Here is a 20,039-nt window from a genome sequence, read left to right on the forward strand (position 1 = left end):
CAAGGTCACAGAGCAGCCAAGTGGTGGAGCCAGGAGTAGAACCCACAACCTCTGACTCCCAAGCCTTTGCTCTCTTCACTGAGCCAAGCTGCTTGTCGTCATTGTACTAAGTAATTGTGAGAGAATAATGCTATAGTGTAGGTAGTATTCTATTTCCTTGCCCAGAAAGAGCTAAAGCATTTAATGCCTCTCTCTGAAAACATCCTTTTCCAACCCTTTTAATTCAGGTAAACACTCATTTGAGAAAAACAGACTTCACTCTTTGATTCACTGACAATACTCAGGATTCTCTGTTTAGAAAAAAATAGTAACAGTGCTCTTTAAAAATGGCCCTTCTTCAGGTCCTCCTTTTTCATGTCTTGAAAGAAATATTCCTTTAATCAGTAAATAACAGACTGTAAAATTTTAAGACGTTTACTTTTTATGGATCAGTAGCTTCAGCAAAAAAACAAAAAAAAGTAATCCTTTCTCATCTTTCCAAGCAACTCATAAATTAACTTTTTGCAGAGTTGGAATGTGGAAAGTTAATGACTCTGCAATTCTGTACTATTGCCTCATCTCTTGTCCCTATTTCTGTCCAAACTCCTGGAATGGTGCACGTGTCCACTGCCTCAACTACATCCCCTTCATTTCCTTTCTTGACCCTCTACAATCTAGTTTCCACTATCTACACTACACTGAGACTGCCTACTCTCAAGTCATCAATGACTTCTGCCTTGACAAATTTTCCTTACTAAAATCTATCATAATCTTCATCCAGACACTATTTTCCTCCTTTTCTTTGTAATTTGCCTAAGGCCACACAACACAGAAGTCGTTAAATGGAGAATTATCGTCATTTTGAACTATGACCCATTTATCTTGAAAGCCCTCTAAGGATGAGCTATAAACTGCCACAAATCTTGCCACCTCATCTATTAACTAAGTGGTTTAAATTGTGTTAGTCTACAGGCAAATATTCCTGGGATTCTGGCTAGTAAATATCCGTTATCCACTCTAAATATCTTCATGTTGGATTTCTGTTTTGCAGAAGAGGGAATTTGTTGACCCTGTTTGGGAATTTGGGATCCTGTGGGATCAAGATGTTTGTTAAATAGGATAGCTAGTGCTGTTATTTCTTTGAACCATGAAACATTTAAACTATTCGATCCTGTGTATTATCTTTATGAATGCAAATGTGTAGGCTCACTGGAGTTCTTTCTGATTTTCTTTTTAGCCTCAGCAAAGTGCCTCAGAAAACAAAGAGTCCCTTGAAGATGAAACAGCAAAGGAGGAAAATCCAACTACCCACAAGTGTGATTCTCAAGATGTAAGATTAACTCACCTAAGATTCAGATCTTAATATTATTGAATGTCAAAGCAGGGAGACAATCATTCAGTACTTTTTTTTTTTGGAATAATGAAGCCTGTGTAACAATATAAGCACACATATCCTTCTTAACTCTAAGCTTTTTATTCCAGGATCTGCAAAACAAATACTTTTGGATCCAAAGGCTATTGATGTTTTCTTGAAGGATAAGATAACAGTATTTGTAAAGCTATTGGGAAAGAAACCCAAGGAAGAGAAGTGATTTAATGATTAACAAGTTGGCAATCTACTTATTCCCACAGCTTTGACTGGATAGCTGCTGAAATATTGTGAGAATCAAAATGTGGGTATATAATATTCCCAATAGTGAATAGGCACCATCTGTTCACAGATTATTTTTTTGAAAGTAGAGAGTCCTGGGATATGTTTGAATTGATATGATGATAAGTGAGAATGTTATCTGTGCTCACTCTGAATTCACATCCACAAACAAGATAAGCTAGAGTTTTCTGACCTGTGAAAAAAACACCACTCTTTAGTTAGTTCTGAGAATGCAGAAAGATCCACAAAATAGAAAAGATAAAGTCACAAGTTAGAAACCAAGTTTTAATTTATCATGATCTGCTTCAACAATATCAACATCAACCATCGTCATCATCATCATCTCCATCAGATTTCAATTATAAATTCTGCACAGAGTAGCATTAAAATCAGTATATACCCTCAGCTAAAATATATCATAAAGAGCACCTGAGGAATCAAAAGAAACTTATGAGAAAAGTAAGCAGTAATTTGTTGTTGTTGAACACTTAGTTGGAGTTGTTGGCAACTTTTAAAGTTTGAAACCTTCAGGGCATCGAATATTAAATGAGTAAACAGAGAGAGAAGTTATTTAATAAGCAATCAAGATAGCATCACATACAGATGTATTTGATGATGAAAGAGGCATCCCTCACAGGACAGTGATGGGGCTGAATATGAGATGGCAAAAGGTGATGTGAGGTGAATTTTCAAGCACCTATAGGGGGTGGCTATAACCACAAAATATCATTTTCTCCTCCTAAAACATCAGGGAAACTTGGGCGTGTGTACACAAAGCATGCATGCACAGCCCCTCCACACACACACCCACACACACACACACCAAGAGTCTCAAGAACAAAACATATGGCTTTTGAGGCAATAACGGAGAGATTTTTAGAGAAGTGTATATACTTCTGGAGTTGTGTTTGAGTAAGTTGATTATTAGGTTCCTCTCAAGGGTTTGGGAATCTGTTTTAGGTATTAGCTGAGGCACCTGACTTATGTAGAGTAAAATCCTCATCATTTCAGTTTCTATTCTGTCTGGAATAGGGAGATGTATGTTATTACTATGTATTTTGATTCTTCCTGATGCTCCTCAATCCTATCTCCTACTACCTCTCTGAGTTGAGGAAAACAATGTTCTCTAATATTTTTCTTCTTAGAGTAAAATTTTACTAATCTTGGAAGCTTAGACTCTATTGGATTGTGAGACATTGTTATTACCAGTGTAGCATAATGTCCTTCACATCAAGTAATCAATTGTATTTCCTGACCACTTACTGTATACAGAGCACACTAAGCAATTAGGAGAGTATAATATAACAATATAGCAGTTGGTACACATGTTCCCTGCATACAAGAAATTTACAGTATCCCATAGAATAAAATGATATTATTGAAAAGCAAACAGACAAATTCACTTTTGTTCCCCGATACCAATTCTTTAATAATGTGAACTCATTACATAATATATATACCACAAATTTATTGACTGTAGATCATTCAAAATAGTTTCATGTCCATAGCTCTAATTTCAAGAATATCAGTTTACTTGTTGAAAATTCAGAAATGTTTTAATTTAAGAATATTACATACATAAATTTTATTCATTCTATTGGGATTTGGCTAGGCATATATGAAATAAAATATAAAAAAACTTTGCTTAAAGGCATAACAGCTTATCATTTCGGCAGGTTGAGGAGAAAATAATGAAATTCTACATCAGTATTTATGTATATTGACAATGCATTTTAGTATCATATCAGATGTTCTCAACTTCATACTCACTAATAAATACAGAGAAAGCTTCATCACCACTAATATCCATCTGTTCAATAAAATTTGTAATTTTCTTTGGTTTTTGAAAAGCATCAGAAATTAACTTGATTTAAATTGTCTGCTTTGAATGCTGAAAATGAAATAATCTTGATTCTTGGAGTGAAAAACATTAGATCCAGTGGACTCAGAATGCAAAGGAATTGGTAAAGTTATACAAATTCATGCAATCTAATTGGGTAATAGTTTCTCCCATTGAAATTAATTTATATTTATCATAAAGATATATTTATCTATTTTATATTAAATATAGTTATATTGTCTGGGGGTTGGAGAAAATAATGTTTATTTCCATGGTGCATCTTCAGTGGCATTAAGAATGTCATAAGGATTCAAAATAGGGGTTATTCTTTCCTCTTCCTACTTGCCCATTTGTACTCCCCTTTGATTTCTATGTTTGGCTTTTTGTTAGGTTAGTTTGCACATTTCACAATCCTTTCCAGTTTCCTTTTTTGGGGCTTCTCATCCATATTAGCACTAGATATTCATTTCCCTTGCATCCTTTGCTGTCTCACCAAATATTGTCTTCTGGTCCAGTGTGTGCAGAAGATGCATGGATGAACTGATGGATCAGTCAATCGATGATATTTATTGAGTGATTACTGCATGCAAATCACTGTACTAAGTGCTTAGAAGAGTACAATACACCAGAATTGGTAGGCACTGCAGGTAATGTTTCTACCAACACCATTATAATGAATATTCCCAAGCACTTAGTAAAATGCTCTGCACATTGTAAGTGCTCAATAAATACAATTGATTTATTGACTGATGTTTTTTAGGGAATAGGATGGTGTGATATTACATTTCTCAGCCATAATTCCCTCATCATTATAGAATAGGTCTTGGTTACAACATGATTTCCCTAAACTATTGGCAGAGCTAAATTAATTTTTTTTAGTTCTTTTTTAGAGGTCTTAGAAAATGAAAATAAATACATTATCAATAGCTTAAAGATATATTGGATTTTCTATTTGGGAATTTTCAAATGACTATTTATTCTCAGCTATTTTGTTGCAATTATTCTGCTCTCAAAAACTGAATGACAGTCTCTCTCATTTTCCTCTGACTTGTGCAAGAGATTGTTTAATAGCAGAATAAGAATGAAAGAAACTGGACATTTCGTCGTGAACTTCACTTAGGGATTAAAACTTAATGCTGAAAGTAAATAGTTTTTCTTATATTTTCAGACACCTGATATCCAGTTAGTGAATAGTTAACCTCTATTAATGTGCTGAGAGAATAACAAGCTTAATCCTAAACAGTGGTTCTTATTAACATGGAGCCCTTTCTGTTAAATTCTGTGGTTACCCATGCTAATGCTACCATGACCAGAAATGATTTACTCAGTTATAAGGCATAGACTAAAGATAGCAAAAGGCCATGATAAAAATCAGTAGTGGAAGAAGAGGCAACAGTATGCAATAGACAAAGTTAGATTTTGTAGGAATTGATGAAATCATTATTCTCTTACAAGCATGCAGTTTGTGTATATTCACAGTTCCTAGGGGAATTTTTGCCAAATATCCACATTGTTTTTCAGATGAGGAAAACAGGGAAAGGTTAAGATACATGCCCAAAGTTACATGCCAGGCAAGAGTGATCAGCAAGATCAGAATCAAGCCTCCTGAATCCCAGCCTTGTGCCTAGTAAGCCAATTTCTCCTGCTTTGCCACACTGCTTTAATTCTTCAGTCCACCACTTCGAATGGATAAGAAAGAGCCATACATTTAAAACTGTTGCAAATATCATTCCAGGTTGCTTAATTTCAAACTTATTTTATAATTCCATGTGCTTTAAATGTGGTTGAAAGGGAATGAGAGGTTAAATTAGCTCAATTACACCAGATTTCAGTGTGACATACTAGTAACAGATTTAGAGCAAGTAAGAGAAGCAGAAAATACTTTGAAAAGGCTCAAACAAAAATTAATTGTTCAAGTTCTGGATTTGACTTTTGATGAAGGTAATGGAAGTGCAGAAAAAAAATTGAGTGACAAGAGAGTTCAGCATTATTTTAGGGAGCAATGCATTCCATCAGGTTGTTAATTATAAAATGGTCTGTGTCTCTAAAAAAGAGGGATAAAAGCTGTATTTTCTTTAATTGTTCATTTGGGAAATTAAGAATCAATCAAAAAAGTTGTTTTGAAATAAAAGTCTTCAAGACCCATCCCTGCATATGGAGCATTTAAAAATGTTTGAAAATTATATGGGAACAGTCAGAAAAAGAGCAAGTGAAAAGGTGTTATTGGAGGTGAAGGGTACTTTAAAAGTCATATTGATTGACAGGAGAGGTGTTTCTCCTGCCAAGCTGAATCTTAATCAGGGGATGGAAAAGCATCCACCAGGGCTGGTGGGTGAAAACAAACACACTCTTTGATAATGGCAAGACACTGTCAAGTCATACTGCCATTGATTTGAAACCTGTAAACCGTCCAATTTCAGTAGATCTATATTGGAAATATACATTTCATTTGAACTTTAAATCTTGAATTCAGGGAGGGTATAATGAAAAGTTGACGAAGGTAAGTTGCCATTCAAGTCACACCAGTTTTATGCTTTCTGGTGGAGTGAATTCTGAATGTTCTTACTTGAGGAGTCAGCTAAATCATGTTCCTTCATCATCATTGCATTTTCATGCTTGAGGACAAGTTAATAGCATTATTTAGCTACAATCTGTAACTGATATATAATGGCTGGATCTGTACAACTTAGGGTAACTGGAGAGTTAAACAAGTATCTAATTTTAATCTGGCATAGGGTCCATCAACATATTTTGTTCTGAATTATATGTGTGGATTGTCTCAATGAAGCGAACCAACCATAAAATTGCTCAATATGTCATTTCACATGGGATTAGCAGTCCTGGGCACCAAGCTTCATTATTTAATATCAATCATGTTACTTTTTGATGATAATACTGCACAGTCTGCAGGAAAGCTTTTGCCATGGTTTCTAAATATTATGTTGGCTACAAGATCATTATGGGCATGGAATGTGTCTGCTAATTTCTCTTGTACTCCCTCAAGTTCTTAAAAGAGTACTCTGCACATAGTACTCAGTCAACAAATACCATTGATTGATATAAGACCTCAGCAGAGCTTTCTTTGAGAAACATGGGTATATTGATCACACCTATGCCACCCCAAAACCATCACCTTTTACAAAAGACAGCTGGGATGAGGAAGAAGAGAGACCTATTTCCCTTCTTGAACTTCCCAGAAGAGATTTTCCAGGAACTCTCAACTAAATCCTGGCAGAAACAACCCCTGTGTCAACATTTAAGAGAGCCTGGACCCCTGATGGGTCCTAAATCTTTCCAGTTTTTTCCTTGTGGGGATGGACAGGATTGGGATTTTGCCCAGAGAACACCACTTCTGAACTCACTGGCTGCCAATCATCCCCCCTTATCTTTCAACACAGCATTCCTCTGGAGCATGTGGTTGTTTGGAATCTACCCATAATCTCCCCTCTCCGGACTGTCTTCAGGGATCCCAGAGAAGTAAAACTTCTTCTTTCCTCCCTCAGCTTCCCAGACAACGTCATCTCCCAGGAACCCAGAACATTCATGCACCTACAGACACTGAAGTTAGAGATTGAACTGGGTGTTTAAAAGATGTATTGCTATATTATTCACCCATTAATGAGGTAACAAGTAGGACTGAATTACAATTCATGCCACCTTTTTTCCTTCTCTAACATTTTATCTCCATTTCCCAGGTCCATAGTACTTTCCCCTAGACATCCTGATGCACAGTTTTCTGGTCCTTTCCCCTCACTCACTCACTCAATCAACCAGTAGTATGTATTGAGCACTTACTGTGTGCAGAGCACTGTACTAAGCACTTGGAGAGTACAGTTTGACAGGTTGGTAGACACATTCCCTGCCCTTAAGGAGTTTAGTCTTGAGGAGGAGACATATATTAAAGTCAATTATGGATATATACATAATTATTATTATTATGGTATTTGTTAAGCACTTACTATGGGCTGAGCACTGCTCTAAACACTGAGCGGATTACAGCGGAATCAGATGGTCCCACGTGGGGCTCACATTTTTTAACCCCCATTTTTACAGGTGAGGTAACTGAGGCCCAGAAAGTGAAGTGACTTGCCCAAGGTCACACAGCAGACAATTGGAGGAGCCTGGATTAGAACCCACGACCTCTGACTCCTAAGACCGTGCTTTTACCACTAAGCCATGCTGCTTATAAGTGCTATGGGAATGAGGATAGGGTGAATATCAAGTGTTTAAAGGATTCATATCCAAGGACTTAGGTAATGCAGAAGGGAGAGAGAGTGGGGGAAATCAGGGTTTAGTTAGGGAAGGTCTCTTAGAGGATATGTGATCCAGAGGGAGAACATGGGCAAAGGACAAGAGAGACAAGATCAAGGTAAAATGAGTAGGTTGTCATTTGAGGAGTGAAATTTGCAGGCTGGATTGTAGTAGGAAACCAGTGAGGTAAGGTAGAAGGGGGAGAGCTGGTTGAGTGCTTTAAAGCCAATGATAATAGGTTTCGGTTTGATGTGGAGGTGTATGGGCAAATATTGGAGGTTCTTCTCTCTGGGTGTCAGGGATCATTCATTCATTCAATGGTACTTATTGAGCACTTACTATGTGCAGAGCACTGTACTAAGTGCTTATCTCCCCACTGAATCCTTGTCTTAGGATCTTCAGAAGCCATGTCAAAAGCTTTCTCTGGTGCCCTAACTTTATAGTAGTAATAATAATTCTGACATTTGTTAAGCACTTACTATGTGCCAGGCACTGGGGTGGATACAAGCAATTCAGGTTCGACACAGTCCCTGTCCCACATGGGAGTCACAGTCTCAACCCCCATCTTACATATGAGGTAACTGAGGCATGGAGAAATGAAGTGACTTGCCCAAGGTTACAAAGCAGACAGGTGACGAGCCAGGATTATAAGCCATGACTTTCTGACTCCCAGGCCTGTGCATGATCCTCTATCCACTATACCATACTGCTTCTACTTCTGGTCCCCAAACCTTCTAGGTGTTCTGGCCCTTCAGAATCACATCTCAGATCCCTTCTATCTTTGCCTTGTACTTCTTCAGAGTTGTGACCCAAATACTGTGTACTCAAATGGCTGAGAGGCTTTTTCCTTGACCCATTACGCTCCTTTTCACTTTCCTTAATAATCAATTAATTGATTATTCACTGTTATTAACTGAGTTCTTAATGGGGACAGAGCACTGTACCCTTAGTTGGGAAAGTATAGTACAAAAGAGTTAGTAGGCATGATCCCTTCCCACAAGGAGCTCACAGTCTAGTGGGGGAGACTGACACTAAACTGCAACCCTTATCTATAATTGGTTTGGTCTATGGTGGAAGAACCTGGTACCTCCTATCTTATTTCATCCAAAATCACATATTTACAAAGCTTTCCCTGATTGACCATTTCCCTGCCCTCTTTACCCAGTTTCTTGTGTCACCTATGCACTTGGATCAGTATTATCTTTCATACTTTGATGCTAATTCTACTCCCGGCCCCACAGCATTCCCTAATTCTGTTGTATAATGTACAAACTGGGTTTGCATATTCTAACTGTGGGATTTTTCCTTATCAATCTCTATTTTTCGTCTGTAAAGTTTTTCTGTTAAGAAACTTTGCTAATCAAGTTGCATCGTGACTTAATCAGGATGATGAAAGTACTTCCTGTTGCTGGACCTAGTCTTTGATTGCATGTTATTCTTCAGTCATTTTTGTTTTCCCTATCAAGATAAATGAGTTGTTTCAGATAATCATCCTTGAAGTAGAGATAAGCATGTTAGCACTCTATACATTCTTTCAAAAGTGTAATTATTTCATTTGATATCTCTCATAGGTAGGAAGTGAAATAGGATACCAGATATTTCCATTTTCTAGATAAAACATTTTCTTACTTCAGATTGATAATGAGAGCCTAGACACGGTTATAATGGAAAACATACTTAAAATACATATGAATATTAATTTGATTTTTTCCATACCCCTGTTTTAGAGGATTATCCTCAGAGAGATAACCAGTTTCAGGAAATTACTTACATGCCTTGTAAGGGATATGTTTTGCCTCATTTGCCTTGAGCTCCTGCCCTCTTCCTGGATCTAATTCAGTCTCTCTAAATGGAATCTCAGAGCCCTTGTGTATCCAGACCAATTCCTTAAAACCAATCACAAAGCCCCATAGCAACATAGAGCTAAAAGAGGGAATGGGGAAGAAGCAGCATTTTAAGGACAGGATGAAGCAAAGCCTCAAAAAATGCTGCATCCCAGCTGAAAATAAGGAATCAATTGCTGAGGATAGGCTAGCATGGAGTGCAGCAATAGAAAAAGGAGAGGTTCTTTTTAAGCAAAAGATGGGTACTAGAAATGAGGTGGGAATCAACAACCCTTATTTGCATGTTGGCATTGCAAAAATTAAAGCATAAGAATCTCAAACAAGACAGTTTTTTTCTGTGACACTTTGTGGCAAGGTCTGTGGGTCCTTCATTGTCCTTCTCAGCTACACATATGCTCACTGGTGAGGTTCACCATCAGTGGAGGTTTCTTCAAAATGAAGGACATATGTTTAGAGGTATATATAGGTATGTGCACTCACACACGTTTATCTGAGTATCCATGCCCTAAAGGAGTTTACAGTCTAGCAGGAGAATCTGACACAAATAAATTACTGGTAAGACAGTGTAATCATTTATAGAAGTACTTTGGGGGCAATTGAAAATATTTGAATCTTTAGGTGCATGGAAGGGCTGAAGTGAAATTTGGAAGACACAAAATTCTATCAATCAAGATAGTTGACAAGGAGGAGATGTGTGATTTCCGAAGTGTTTTGAAGATGGGAAAAATAGTAGGTCACCAGATGTTTGGGGAAAAGGACTCTACATAGAGGGAAGGCATGAGCAAGACTGTGAATAAGAAAAAAATGAACTAGTAGGGTATGTAAAGTAGGCACATAACTTTTATGAGAGGTTGTGAGTTTACAAGAGCTCAGAAGTTGGTATTTGGTGTTAGAGGAGCAAATCCCCTCTTCAAATCCCTACTTAAAACTCACCTCTTCCAAGAGGCCTTCCCAGACTGAGTTCCCCCCTTTTTCCCTCTGCTCCCTCTACCCCCCCTTCATCTCTCCACAGCTAAACCCTCTTTTCCCCCCTTCCCTCTCCTCCTCCCCCTCTCCCACCCCCTCAGCATTGTACTCGTCCGCTCGACTGTATATATCTTTATCACCCTATTTATTTTGTTTATTTTGTTTAATGAGATGTACATCATCCTGATTCTATTTAGTTGCCATTGTTTCTATGAGATGTTCTTCCCCTTGACTCTATTTATTGCCATTGTTCTTGTCTGCCTGTCTCCCCCAATTAGACTGTAAGCCCGTCAAACAGCAGGGACTGTCTCTATCTGCTGCCGACTTGTTCATTCCAAGCGCTTAGTACAGTGCTCTGCACATAGTAAGTGCTCAATAAATACTATTGAATGAATGAATGAATGAATAACTTTAAGTATCTGGGTATCTTCCATTCTTCACACGTGGCTGGTGAAGCTTTTGTTTCTGTGAATAATGTTTCAGTGTTGTTGTACTCACTATTCACTGTTGTGCTTACTGTTCCAGGGCCCCATTGTAAACAATCTCATCCTTCTAAATATTAATGAATATGGCTCGTAACTGATGTTGGTGAAACTGCTCAAGAAGTTGGATGTGTCTTCAGTGGCTGGTCTAATTGTAATTAGATTGTAGGGATGTTGTATGCATCAATTTTCTTGTAAAACTTTAACTTGAATGAAGTTAGATGTCTTATTGTCAGCAGACTGTCATATTCATAAGACTATGAAACTCAAAAGGCAAAAGAAAGGCTGATAGTATAATTTAAACTATAAACTACAACCAGTTTTATCAGTTATTAAAACTGACGCATTTTCTGCATTCCTGCATAATAAAATTGAGTAGCTCAAATGATGTAATCTAAGCAAATGTTTTTCAGATGTGTGGAGGTAAGAGCCAGGGGAATCAGGATGATTTTAACTGTGTTTCTACTATGAATTCACCTTGAGATTTTTTTTTTAGTTTATATGAACTAGAGTTTTAATACCTCCACCATTTCCCTATTAAATGGATAGGACTATAACACCTCCACCATTTCCCTATCTATTCAATAGTATTTATTGAGCGCTTACTATGTCCAGAGCACTGTACTAAGAGCTTGGAATGTACAATTCATCAACAGAGACAATCCCTGCCCATTGACGGTCTTACAGTCTAATCTGGCTGACAGACAAAAACAATAGCAGTAATAGAATCAAGGGGATGTACACCTCATTAACAAAATAAATAGGATAATAAAAATATATACAAATGAGTAAATGAGTACAGTGTTGAGGGGAGGGGAAGGGAGAAGGGGAGGAGCAGAGAGAAAGGGGGGAAAGGGGCTTAGCTGAGGGGAGGTGAAGGGGGGGCATTGAACTTGAACTTGTCAACGTTTTAAAGGATTCCAAATGATTTCTTGGTCCATGAGGGCCTTGAAAACATATAGCATCCTTTCAAACTCTGCATAACAGACTGGGCAACACAACCCAAATTGTAAAGAGAAAACAGTTATTGAAAATCCTTCACTGAAAAAAAATATAACACCGCTTGTGTGGTGAATGATTCAGAAATTTCCAATCCTAAAAAATGGGCACATCACTGTCAGAAACATGCAGAAGAGTAGACACCCCAAAATAAACGTTTCCTAGGCAATCAGCCAATAGAACTAGTATAGTTTTGACAATGACAGGAGTATAAGAAATGCTCATTATTTTGAATCAGGCTCATAAAACCTGTTAAAAAAAGGAAATTAGATTCTTTAATATAGGCCTCCCTGATATTGAGAAAGGTCTAGGTTTAAATATTCAATAAATGGGCCAAATAATTGTGAAACATGAGTGAAAGCAGAGATCAGAGGTGGCTGTTTAACATTTTCCACATTGAAATAAATTTCTAATTGTCTGAGACGCTGAACGATTCCTTATTAATGTCCTGTTTTCTATGAGCCTTGTCTCTCAGGAAAAGTTGAACAGTCATTGTATTGTTTATACCCAAAATCACATTTTACTTGCTTAATAACAAACCTTCCCATACTCTCAAACTCATCCATCTCCTTAGCCCTTTGAGCCACATTCTTTATTCCCCTGTCTCTCCAGGCACAAACAATAAGAAAAGCATTAAGAAGAATTTTAAGTGCTTTTGTCTTTACATTGGCTATAAAAAATGCAGGCTGACTAATTTGTATGCTCCAAGAAGTGTCAGGTGAGGGAGAGAAAGCAAATATCCTAGGAATGTGAACATCTATTCAGTCAGCGAGGTTTTCTTTCAACTTTTCTTTTCCCAAGTGTAGTCTACTTAGATCTGGTATCATACAGCAGTGCTTATTGAACTTATAATTCAGTAGGGATGGAAACAGTTGATCTTTGGTTCTGGAGGTGATGACACATAGGGATAGGGAAGATGGAAAAATCATATCAGAAGACAAATTTAGTAAAACATTTTTTTCTCAAACTAGGTGAGAGGTACCAGAACTTGGATGCCCACACCATCTTTAAGTAGTGGTGGCTGTATGGCTTTCAAGCACAATCCATCCTCCAAGAGGCCTTCGTTGACTAAGTCCTCATTATCTGTTCTCCCAGTCCCTTATGTGTCGACCTTGCATATGGATTTGTGCACTTTATTCCCCACTCCTTAGGCCCCTCAGCACTTATGAGCATAGCTTAGTGGACAGAACACAAGCCCAAAAGTCAGAAGGACCTGGGTTTAATCCTGGCTACACCACTAGTCTGCTGTGTGCCTTTGGGCAAGTCACTTCACTTTTCTATGCTTATAACCTAATCTATAAAATTGGAATGAGTATGAACCTCATGTGGAAGATTCAGCTGTGTCCAACCTGATCAACTTGCATCTACCACAGCACTTAGAACAGTGCTTGGCACTGAGTAAGCACTTAACAAGTACTATAATTATTAATTATTACTATCTGTAATTCATTTATATTGATGACAGTCTCCCACTCTAGAACTTGCTCTGGGCAGGAAAAATATTTACTGACTGTCATATTGTACTTTCCCAAGTGCTTAGAACAGTGCTCTGCAGACAGTAAGCACTCAGTAAATGCAATTGATGATTGATTAATTGATTCCATCACAAGACTTCCCAGGTTCTCTTCTATGCCTCAGTAATACTTTTCTGCCACCTCCCACTTATTTCCATATTCTCCCATTTTTTCCACTATCACCTGGGCACTGCTGTTCTGCCCGTCTTAGGGACATTAAGATATTTCATTCTATTTTTCCTATAAAAGTTAATAATTATTGACATAATCCTCTTGAAGAAACTTGTATACATTTTCACAGGGCCTATATTTAGAGAAAATGTTCGTTGATACTCAAAATAATAATAATAATGATGATTGTGATATTTGTTAAGTACATATTATAAGGATAGTGCTAAGTGCTGGGGTAGATCAATGTAACTGATTAGACACAGTCCCTGTCCCATAGAGGTCTAATAGGGAGAGAGAATGGGTACTTTATCCCCAGTTTTCTGATGTAGAAACTGAAACACAGAGAAGTTGAGTGATTTGCCCAAAGTCACACAGCGGGACCAAAATGAAACCAGTAACTCCAAGGTCCATGCTTTTTCCACTTGATTATACTGTTTCTTATGCTGCTGCTGCTACTTATGTTGATATTATCAGGGCCAGAGCTTAATGTGACTACTAATGGGTACATCCCATTATAGATGCTCCTGTCATTCCATCTTTACTTTCATAGATGTCAACCATGTGTATGTTGCAAATCAATCAAAGAATCTCATTTTGTTGTTGGGATATAGATTCCAATGGAAGGAATTGACGATTCTTGGCCCAAATTTAAAACAATTTTCTTAGGTTACTTAGAAAGGAAGGAAGCTAAATTAGAAAGCCTAATCGAGGAGAGTGACTGTGGAGTAAAAGATATGACCCTTGAATACATGAGCATGAAAGTCATTCTTTTGAAAAGATTACACTCTCCAGTTTAACTTCAGCAGTTCAACTTTAGATAGATCAGTAGAATACATGTCGACATTTCAACCATATCTGACTGAGTCTTGATACTAGGTTTGCTCAGGGTACAGAACCTCTAATAGAGTTAGCTAAGTTCCAACTGTTTGTCAGCCTCAGGAAACAGATAAAAAAGAAGATGCAATAACAGATCCTTGGAACCTTCAAAAAAGTAGCAAAACCTGCAACCTCAGATGCAATTTGAGGTGTCCTAGGACTGCATAGAGGTCTTCTTTGGTGGGATATTTATTATTATTATCATTATCATCATCATTAGTAAGAATAATATTATTAATATGAATGATTGGTAATAACAACAAGTGGCATTTGGTAAGTGCTTATTATATGCCAAGCATGGTTCTAAGCACTGGGTAGTTACAGTCCTTGTCCTACATGGGGCTCATAGTCTAAGTAAATATAAGTAAATGAAACACCTGGCCACAAGGAGGTTGCACTCAAATGATGGAGGTAGACATAATAACTAAATGTTAAATAGTTTAATGTTTGAATGTTTACTTGAATAGACATATACAAGAGTGATGAGGAGACATACATACATTCATATGATGGAGCTGTCTAGTGGGTTTGTATTCATTCATTCATTCATTCATTCAATAGTATTTATTGAGTGCTTACTATGTGCAGAGCACTGTACTAAGCGCTTGGAATGAACAAGTCGGCAACAGAGACGGTCCCTGCCGTTTGACGGGCTTACAGTCTAATCGGGGGAGACGGACAGACAAGAACAGTGGCAATAAATAGAGTCAAGGGGAAGAACATCTCGTAAAAACAATAGCAACTAAATAGAATCAAGGCAATGTACAATTCATTAACAAAATAAATAGGGTAATGGAAATATATACAGTTGAGCGGACGAGTACAGTGCTGTGGGGATGGGAAGGGAGAGGTGGAGGAGCAGAGGGAAAGGGGGAAAAGAGGGTTTAGCTGCGGAGTGGTAAAGGGGGGGTGGCAGAGGGAGTAGAGGGAGAAGAGGAGCTCAGTCTGGGAGCTCAGTCTGGGAGCTCAGTCTGTACAAACAGGGTGATGGATAATTAATTGGGGAAAGCTTGAAGGAGATGGTATTTTATGAGGAGTTTGAATGTGGGGAGTGAGGAGCTCAGGTAAGGTGGGAAGAACTGGTGAGCAGTGATGAAGCCTATTGTGAGTTCTTGTTTCATGTAGGAAGTAAGCACGTGAGAAGCATGGCCTAGTGGAAAGAATACGGGCCTGGGAGTGCTCCCTGATTCGTCTTCTGGGTGACCTTAGACAAGTCACTTAACTTCTCCATGCCTCGGTTACATCATCTATAAAATTGGAATTAAGATTAAGTCCTTTGTTGGGCAGGGACTGTGTAATAATAATAATAATAATTATGGTATATGTTAAGTGCGTACTATGTGCAGAGCACTGTTCTAAGCAACGGGGTTGAGACATGGTAATCAAGTTGTCCCACATGTGGCTCACAGTCTTAATCCCCATTTTACAGATGAGGTTACTGAGGCACAGAGAAGTTAAATGACTTGCCCAAAGTTACACAGCTAAGTGGAGGAACAATGATTAGAATCCATGACCTCTGATTCCCAAGCCCATGCTCTTGCCACTAAGTCACGCTGCTTCTCATATCCAACCTGTTTATCCTGTGTCTACGCCAGTGCTTAGTAAAGTGCCTGTAACACAGTAAGTACTAAACAAACACCAACTGGGAAACAACAACAAAAAAAAGGAAGTGCAAGATTTAGAGGAGAGGAAAGATGTGGACTGAGTGACGCTCCAGGGAAATGATTCATGCAGCATTGTATAATATTTAACTGGGGTGGACTAAGTAGCAAACTGATACATAGAAGAGTCTATTACCAGAACCCGTATCAGAGTGGTAGCTATTTGTCTGGAGAAAACAGAGCACATCTGGGAGGCGGTTAAAGCACTTAGTACCATGCTTTGCATACAGTAAGTGCTCAGTGAAGTTGATTGAATGAGCTGAATGAGGAGTCATGTAGAAAGAATTAGCAGGATCTAACTGGACATATGAAAACAGATTTCTGCACCTCAGGGAAACTCAGAGATTTAGAGCAGTAGTCAGAGTTTGTGAGGCTGTATGCAGATTACTGAGTTTTGATAATTGTGGAATTTGTTAAGTACTCACTTATGAGCTAGGCACTGCTCTAAGCACTGGAGTGGAAGCAAGCAGATTGGGATGGATTCATTCCCTGTTGCACATAGGGCTCACATTCTTAATCCCCATTTTACAGCTGCAGTAATTGAGGCACAGAATAATAATGATAATAATAATAATGTTGGTATTTGTTAAGCACTTAACTATGCGCCAAGCACTGTTCTGAGTGCTGGGGTGGATAGAAGGTAATCAGGTTGTCCCACTTGGGGCTCACCGTCTTCAATCCCATTTTACAGATGAGGGAACTGAGGCATGGAGAAGTGAAGTGACTTACCCAAGGTCACATAGGTGATAAGTGGCAAAATCGGTATTAAAACCCATGACTTCTAATTCCCAAGCCTGGGCTCTTGCCACTAAGCCACTGAAGCACAAAGAAGTGAAGTGACTTGCCCAAGATCACACAGCGGACAAGTGGAATGGCCGGAACTAGAACCCAGGTCCCTCTGACCTCCTGGCCTGTGATCTAACCACAAGGTGCATGGCTTCTCGTGTTCTAGTGTCACATGGGCAAGAAAATATGAAAATGATTGGAGAACAAATTGTGGAGTCAGCACGGTAATACTGGCAGACAGTAATGCCCATAGCAAAGAGCCATTCATAAAACCAAAAGTCTGTATTAGCAATGCAGAGTTAAATGGGGTCACATTATTCTATAACTTTAGTATCACACTGACCCCTTTCTCCCTTTATTCATCCCCCTCTCCCAGCCTCACAGCTTGTATACATAATTTATTTATTTTTGTTAATGTCTGCCTCCCCTTCTAGCCTGTAAACTCACTGTGGACAGGGGATGTTTCTGTTATATTGTTATACTGGGGCCTCCCAAGTACATTGCTCTGCATGCAGTAAGTGCTCAATAAATATGACTGACTGGCAGACTGACCAACAAGTCTACCATAGAGAAGGAGAAAACCAATTCACGGAGTCTAGCTCATCCTTAGAGGGATTCAAAAACAAAAACTGGGGTGGCAGTGTGGCACTCCTCTTGAGACCAAACTCAACTTCTAATAAACAATATTGTTAGTCTAATTTTCTCCACAGCTGCAAGATCTAAATCTAAATTTCATGTTTAATTCCCATTAACTTTAGAAGTGTTTTTGTTCATTTTTGGTCACAGCTAGGTCCTCTTCCAACTTCCTAAATAAAAGATAAACATGGAAAGTTTTTTTTTTCCTTAAATTGTATTTCATTGACATCTGAATCATTGCATTTACAGGAGGGAAAAGCTTGTTTGGTGAATCATAGGTCATCATCGCCAAGCAACAAAACAACGGAAGTAGATCCCACTTTGAAGGTACATTTGTGTTGGACAGATACTTCAATTTATTTCCTTAGGATGTTAGCTCCTTTTCTACTCTTTCTTCAGTCTTCCCCTTTATATATCTTTTTTTAATCTGATATGACATTTCTGCAAGACTGCATGGATGTGATTGATAACACAGATGTATTTTTCCATCCTGAATTTCCTTTAAAATATATTGTATCATGGCATAGTGGGTAGAGCATGGGCGTGGGAGTCAGAAGGTCATGGGTCCTAATAACGGCTCTGTCACTTGTCTGCTGTGTGATCTTGGGCAAATCATTAAGTTCTCTGGGCCTCAGTTACTTCATCTGTAAAATGGGGGGGTGAGACTTTAAGCCCCATGTGGGACAGGGAATGTGTTCAACCTGATTATCTGTATGTACCCCAGTGTTTAGTGCAGTGCCTGGTCCATAGTAAGCACTTAAATACCATAATTACTATTATTGTTTTTCAAATAAATTAGTTATTTTTCAAATAAATCATATTTTGTTCTATCTTTATTGGCAGAAACTGACCATCCCTCCATGGATTAAGCCTGAGCCTAAAAAAATCACAGAAAAAAATTTGAAGAACTTGCAAGAAATTGCAAATACAAAAGAAAAAACACTGTACAAATGAAGAAGCTCTGTTTAAAATGTTCTTTATTAGCTAATGTCTTTCTTCATATTATTTTTCGGCATGACAATGTACTAAGTTTCTAAAGCATGCACCTTTTACACTCTTTTATGTATGTTTGTAAAGTAGCCAAGAAACTTTCAAAATCAAATTTACCCATTAGTATCTTTTCAGCAATAATCTAATTAAAATGGACATGTAGAGAACTACTTTGTAATACAGCACCATTTGGCTAATATATTGTTTTGATTGGTCACAATTATATTTCAATTTAGTTTGCACACAAATGTCATCAAATGATTTGATTCCCCTAATACATGGTAGAGGTACTCTCCAGATCCAAAGCACATTAGGGATTCTGTGTATATTAAGCAAACCTTAATTAATACACACACATACCCTGTCCCCCCCAAAAAAATGCCTACCCCCCAAAAAGAAAAATTGCCTATACCTGTCTTGAGGTTGTTGATGCATTTAACATTAACATCTAGGAAATGTTGTGGTTTTTTATTTGTTTTTTAACAAATGTTAGTAAAATTCTTACTCTGATGCTAATTTGCCTAGATGACTATGCTCTTTGTCCCATTTCCCTATGTGCCTATTAGACAATGCTGCAGTGCATTGCTGAAATCAGTCTTTGGTAAGACTCTGGATTTCAAAGTATCCAATCCCAGGTCCTGTTGGAGGTGGCAAGGAAAACCTATGGAAAGAAAGGGGAAAACTACATTTCCCAGTAGGCAAAGGGGCTATTTACTTACATTTTACAGGAGAAGGGGGCTGTTTGGGGTAGTCATGCTAGAAGATCTCTAGTTTTGCAGAAGACTTTGCCCTCTTTGACTCAGGAGTTGGCAACACTGGGCCTCTTTGCTATGGGCTGCGATAAGTGGTAAGTCATCTTTTAATCAATCTTTGTTGAAAAGGTTAATTGAGGTAATAAACGACTGGTGTTTGTTTTGAAGTCTCTTGTTCTGGTGTGTAGTTTCCGTTCTAATCTTCTCTTCTTCTCTTTCTAATTGTAACTGATTAAAAGATAATGTGTTAGCAAACATGTTTAATCAGAATTTTCAATTCCTTAAGGGACTCAGAGTTCTTCAGAGGCTGACCAGATTTTACATCCCTATATTCCTTTTTAATGCTGGGATTGGAGAAAGGCTCCTTTTGCTTCTCTTTCTAGTTTTTTTAGCAAGGTGGCCCCATTAAACATCATAGCCTAGTAGACATATCATGGGCCTGGAAGCCAGAGGACATGGTTCTAAATCCAGCTCCTCCACTTGACTGCTCTGTGACCCTGACAAGTCACTTAACTTATCCGTGCATCAGTTTCTTCAACTTCAAAGTGAGGATTCAATACCTGTTCTCCCTCCTGCATAGACTGTGAGTCCATGTGGGACAGGGATTGGGTCTGACATGATTAACTTTTATCTACCCCAGT

General features: G+C 38.2%; 1 protein-coding gene across 1 annotated transcript in view; it reads left to right on the plus strand.

The window, feature by feature from the left end:
* The window catches only part of LUZP2 (leucine zipper protein 2), a 344,353-nt gene extending 324,788 nt beyond the window's left edge, over positions 1-19,565 (plus strand). The window contains exons 10-12 of the mRNA XM_029059088.2: positions 1,217-1,309; positions 17,906-17,983; positions 18,500-19,565. Coding sequence (XP_028914921.1) covers positions 1,217-1,309; positions 17,906-17,983; positions 18,500-18,610 — 282 coding nt within the window. The 3' untranslated portion in view covers positions 18,611-19,565. The remainder of the gene's footprint in view (positions 1-1,216; positions 1,310-17,905; positions 17,984-18,499) is intronic.
* Positions 19,566-20,039: the final 474 nt, after the last annotated feature.

Source organism: Ornithorhynchus anatinus, chromosome 3 (assembly GCF_004115215.2).
Source record: "Ornithorhynchus anatinus isolate Pmale09 chromosome 3, mOrnAna1.pri.v4, whole genome shotgun sequence".
NCBI classification, from domain to species: Eukaryota; Metazoa; Chordata; class Mammalia; order Monotremata; family Ornithorhynchidae; genus Ornithorhynchus; species Ornithorhynchus anatinus.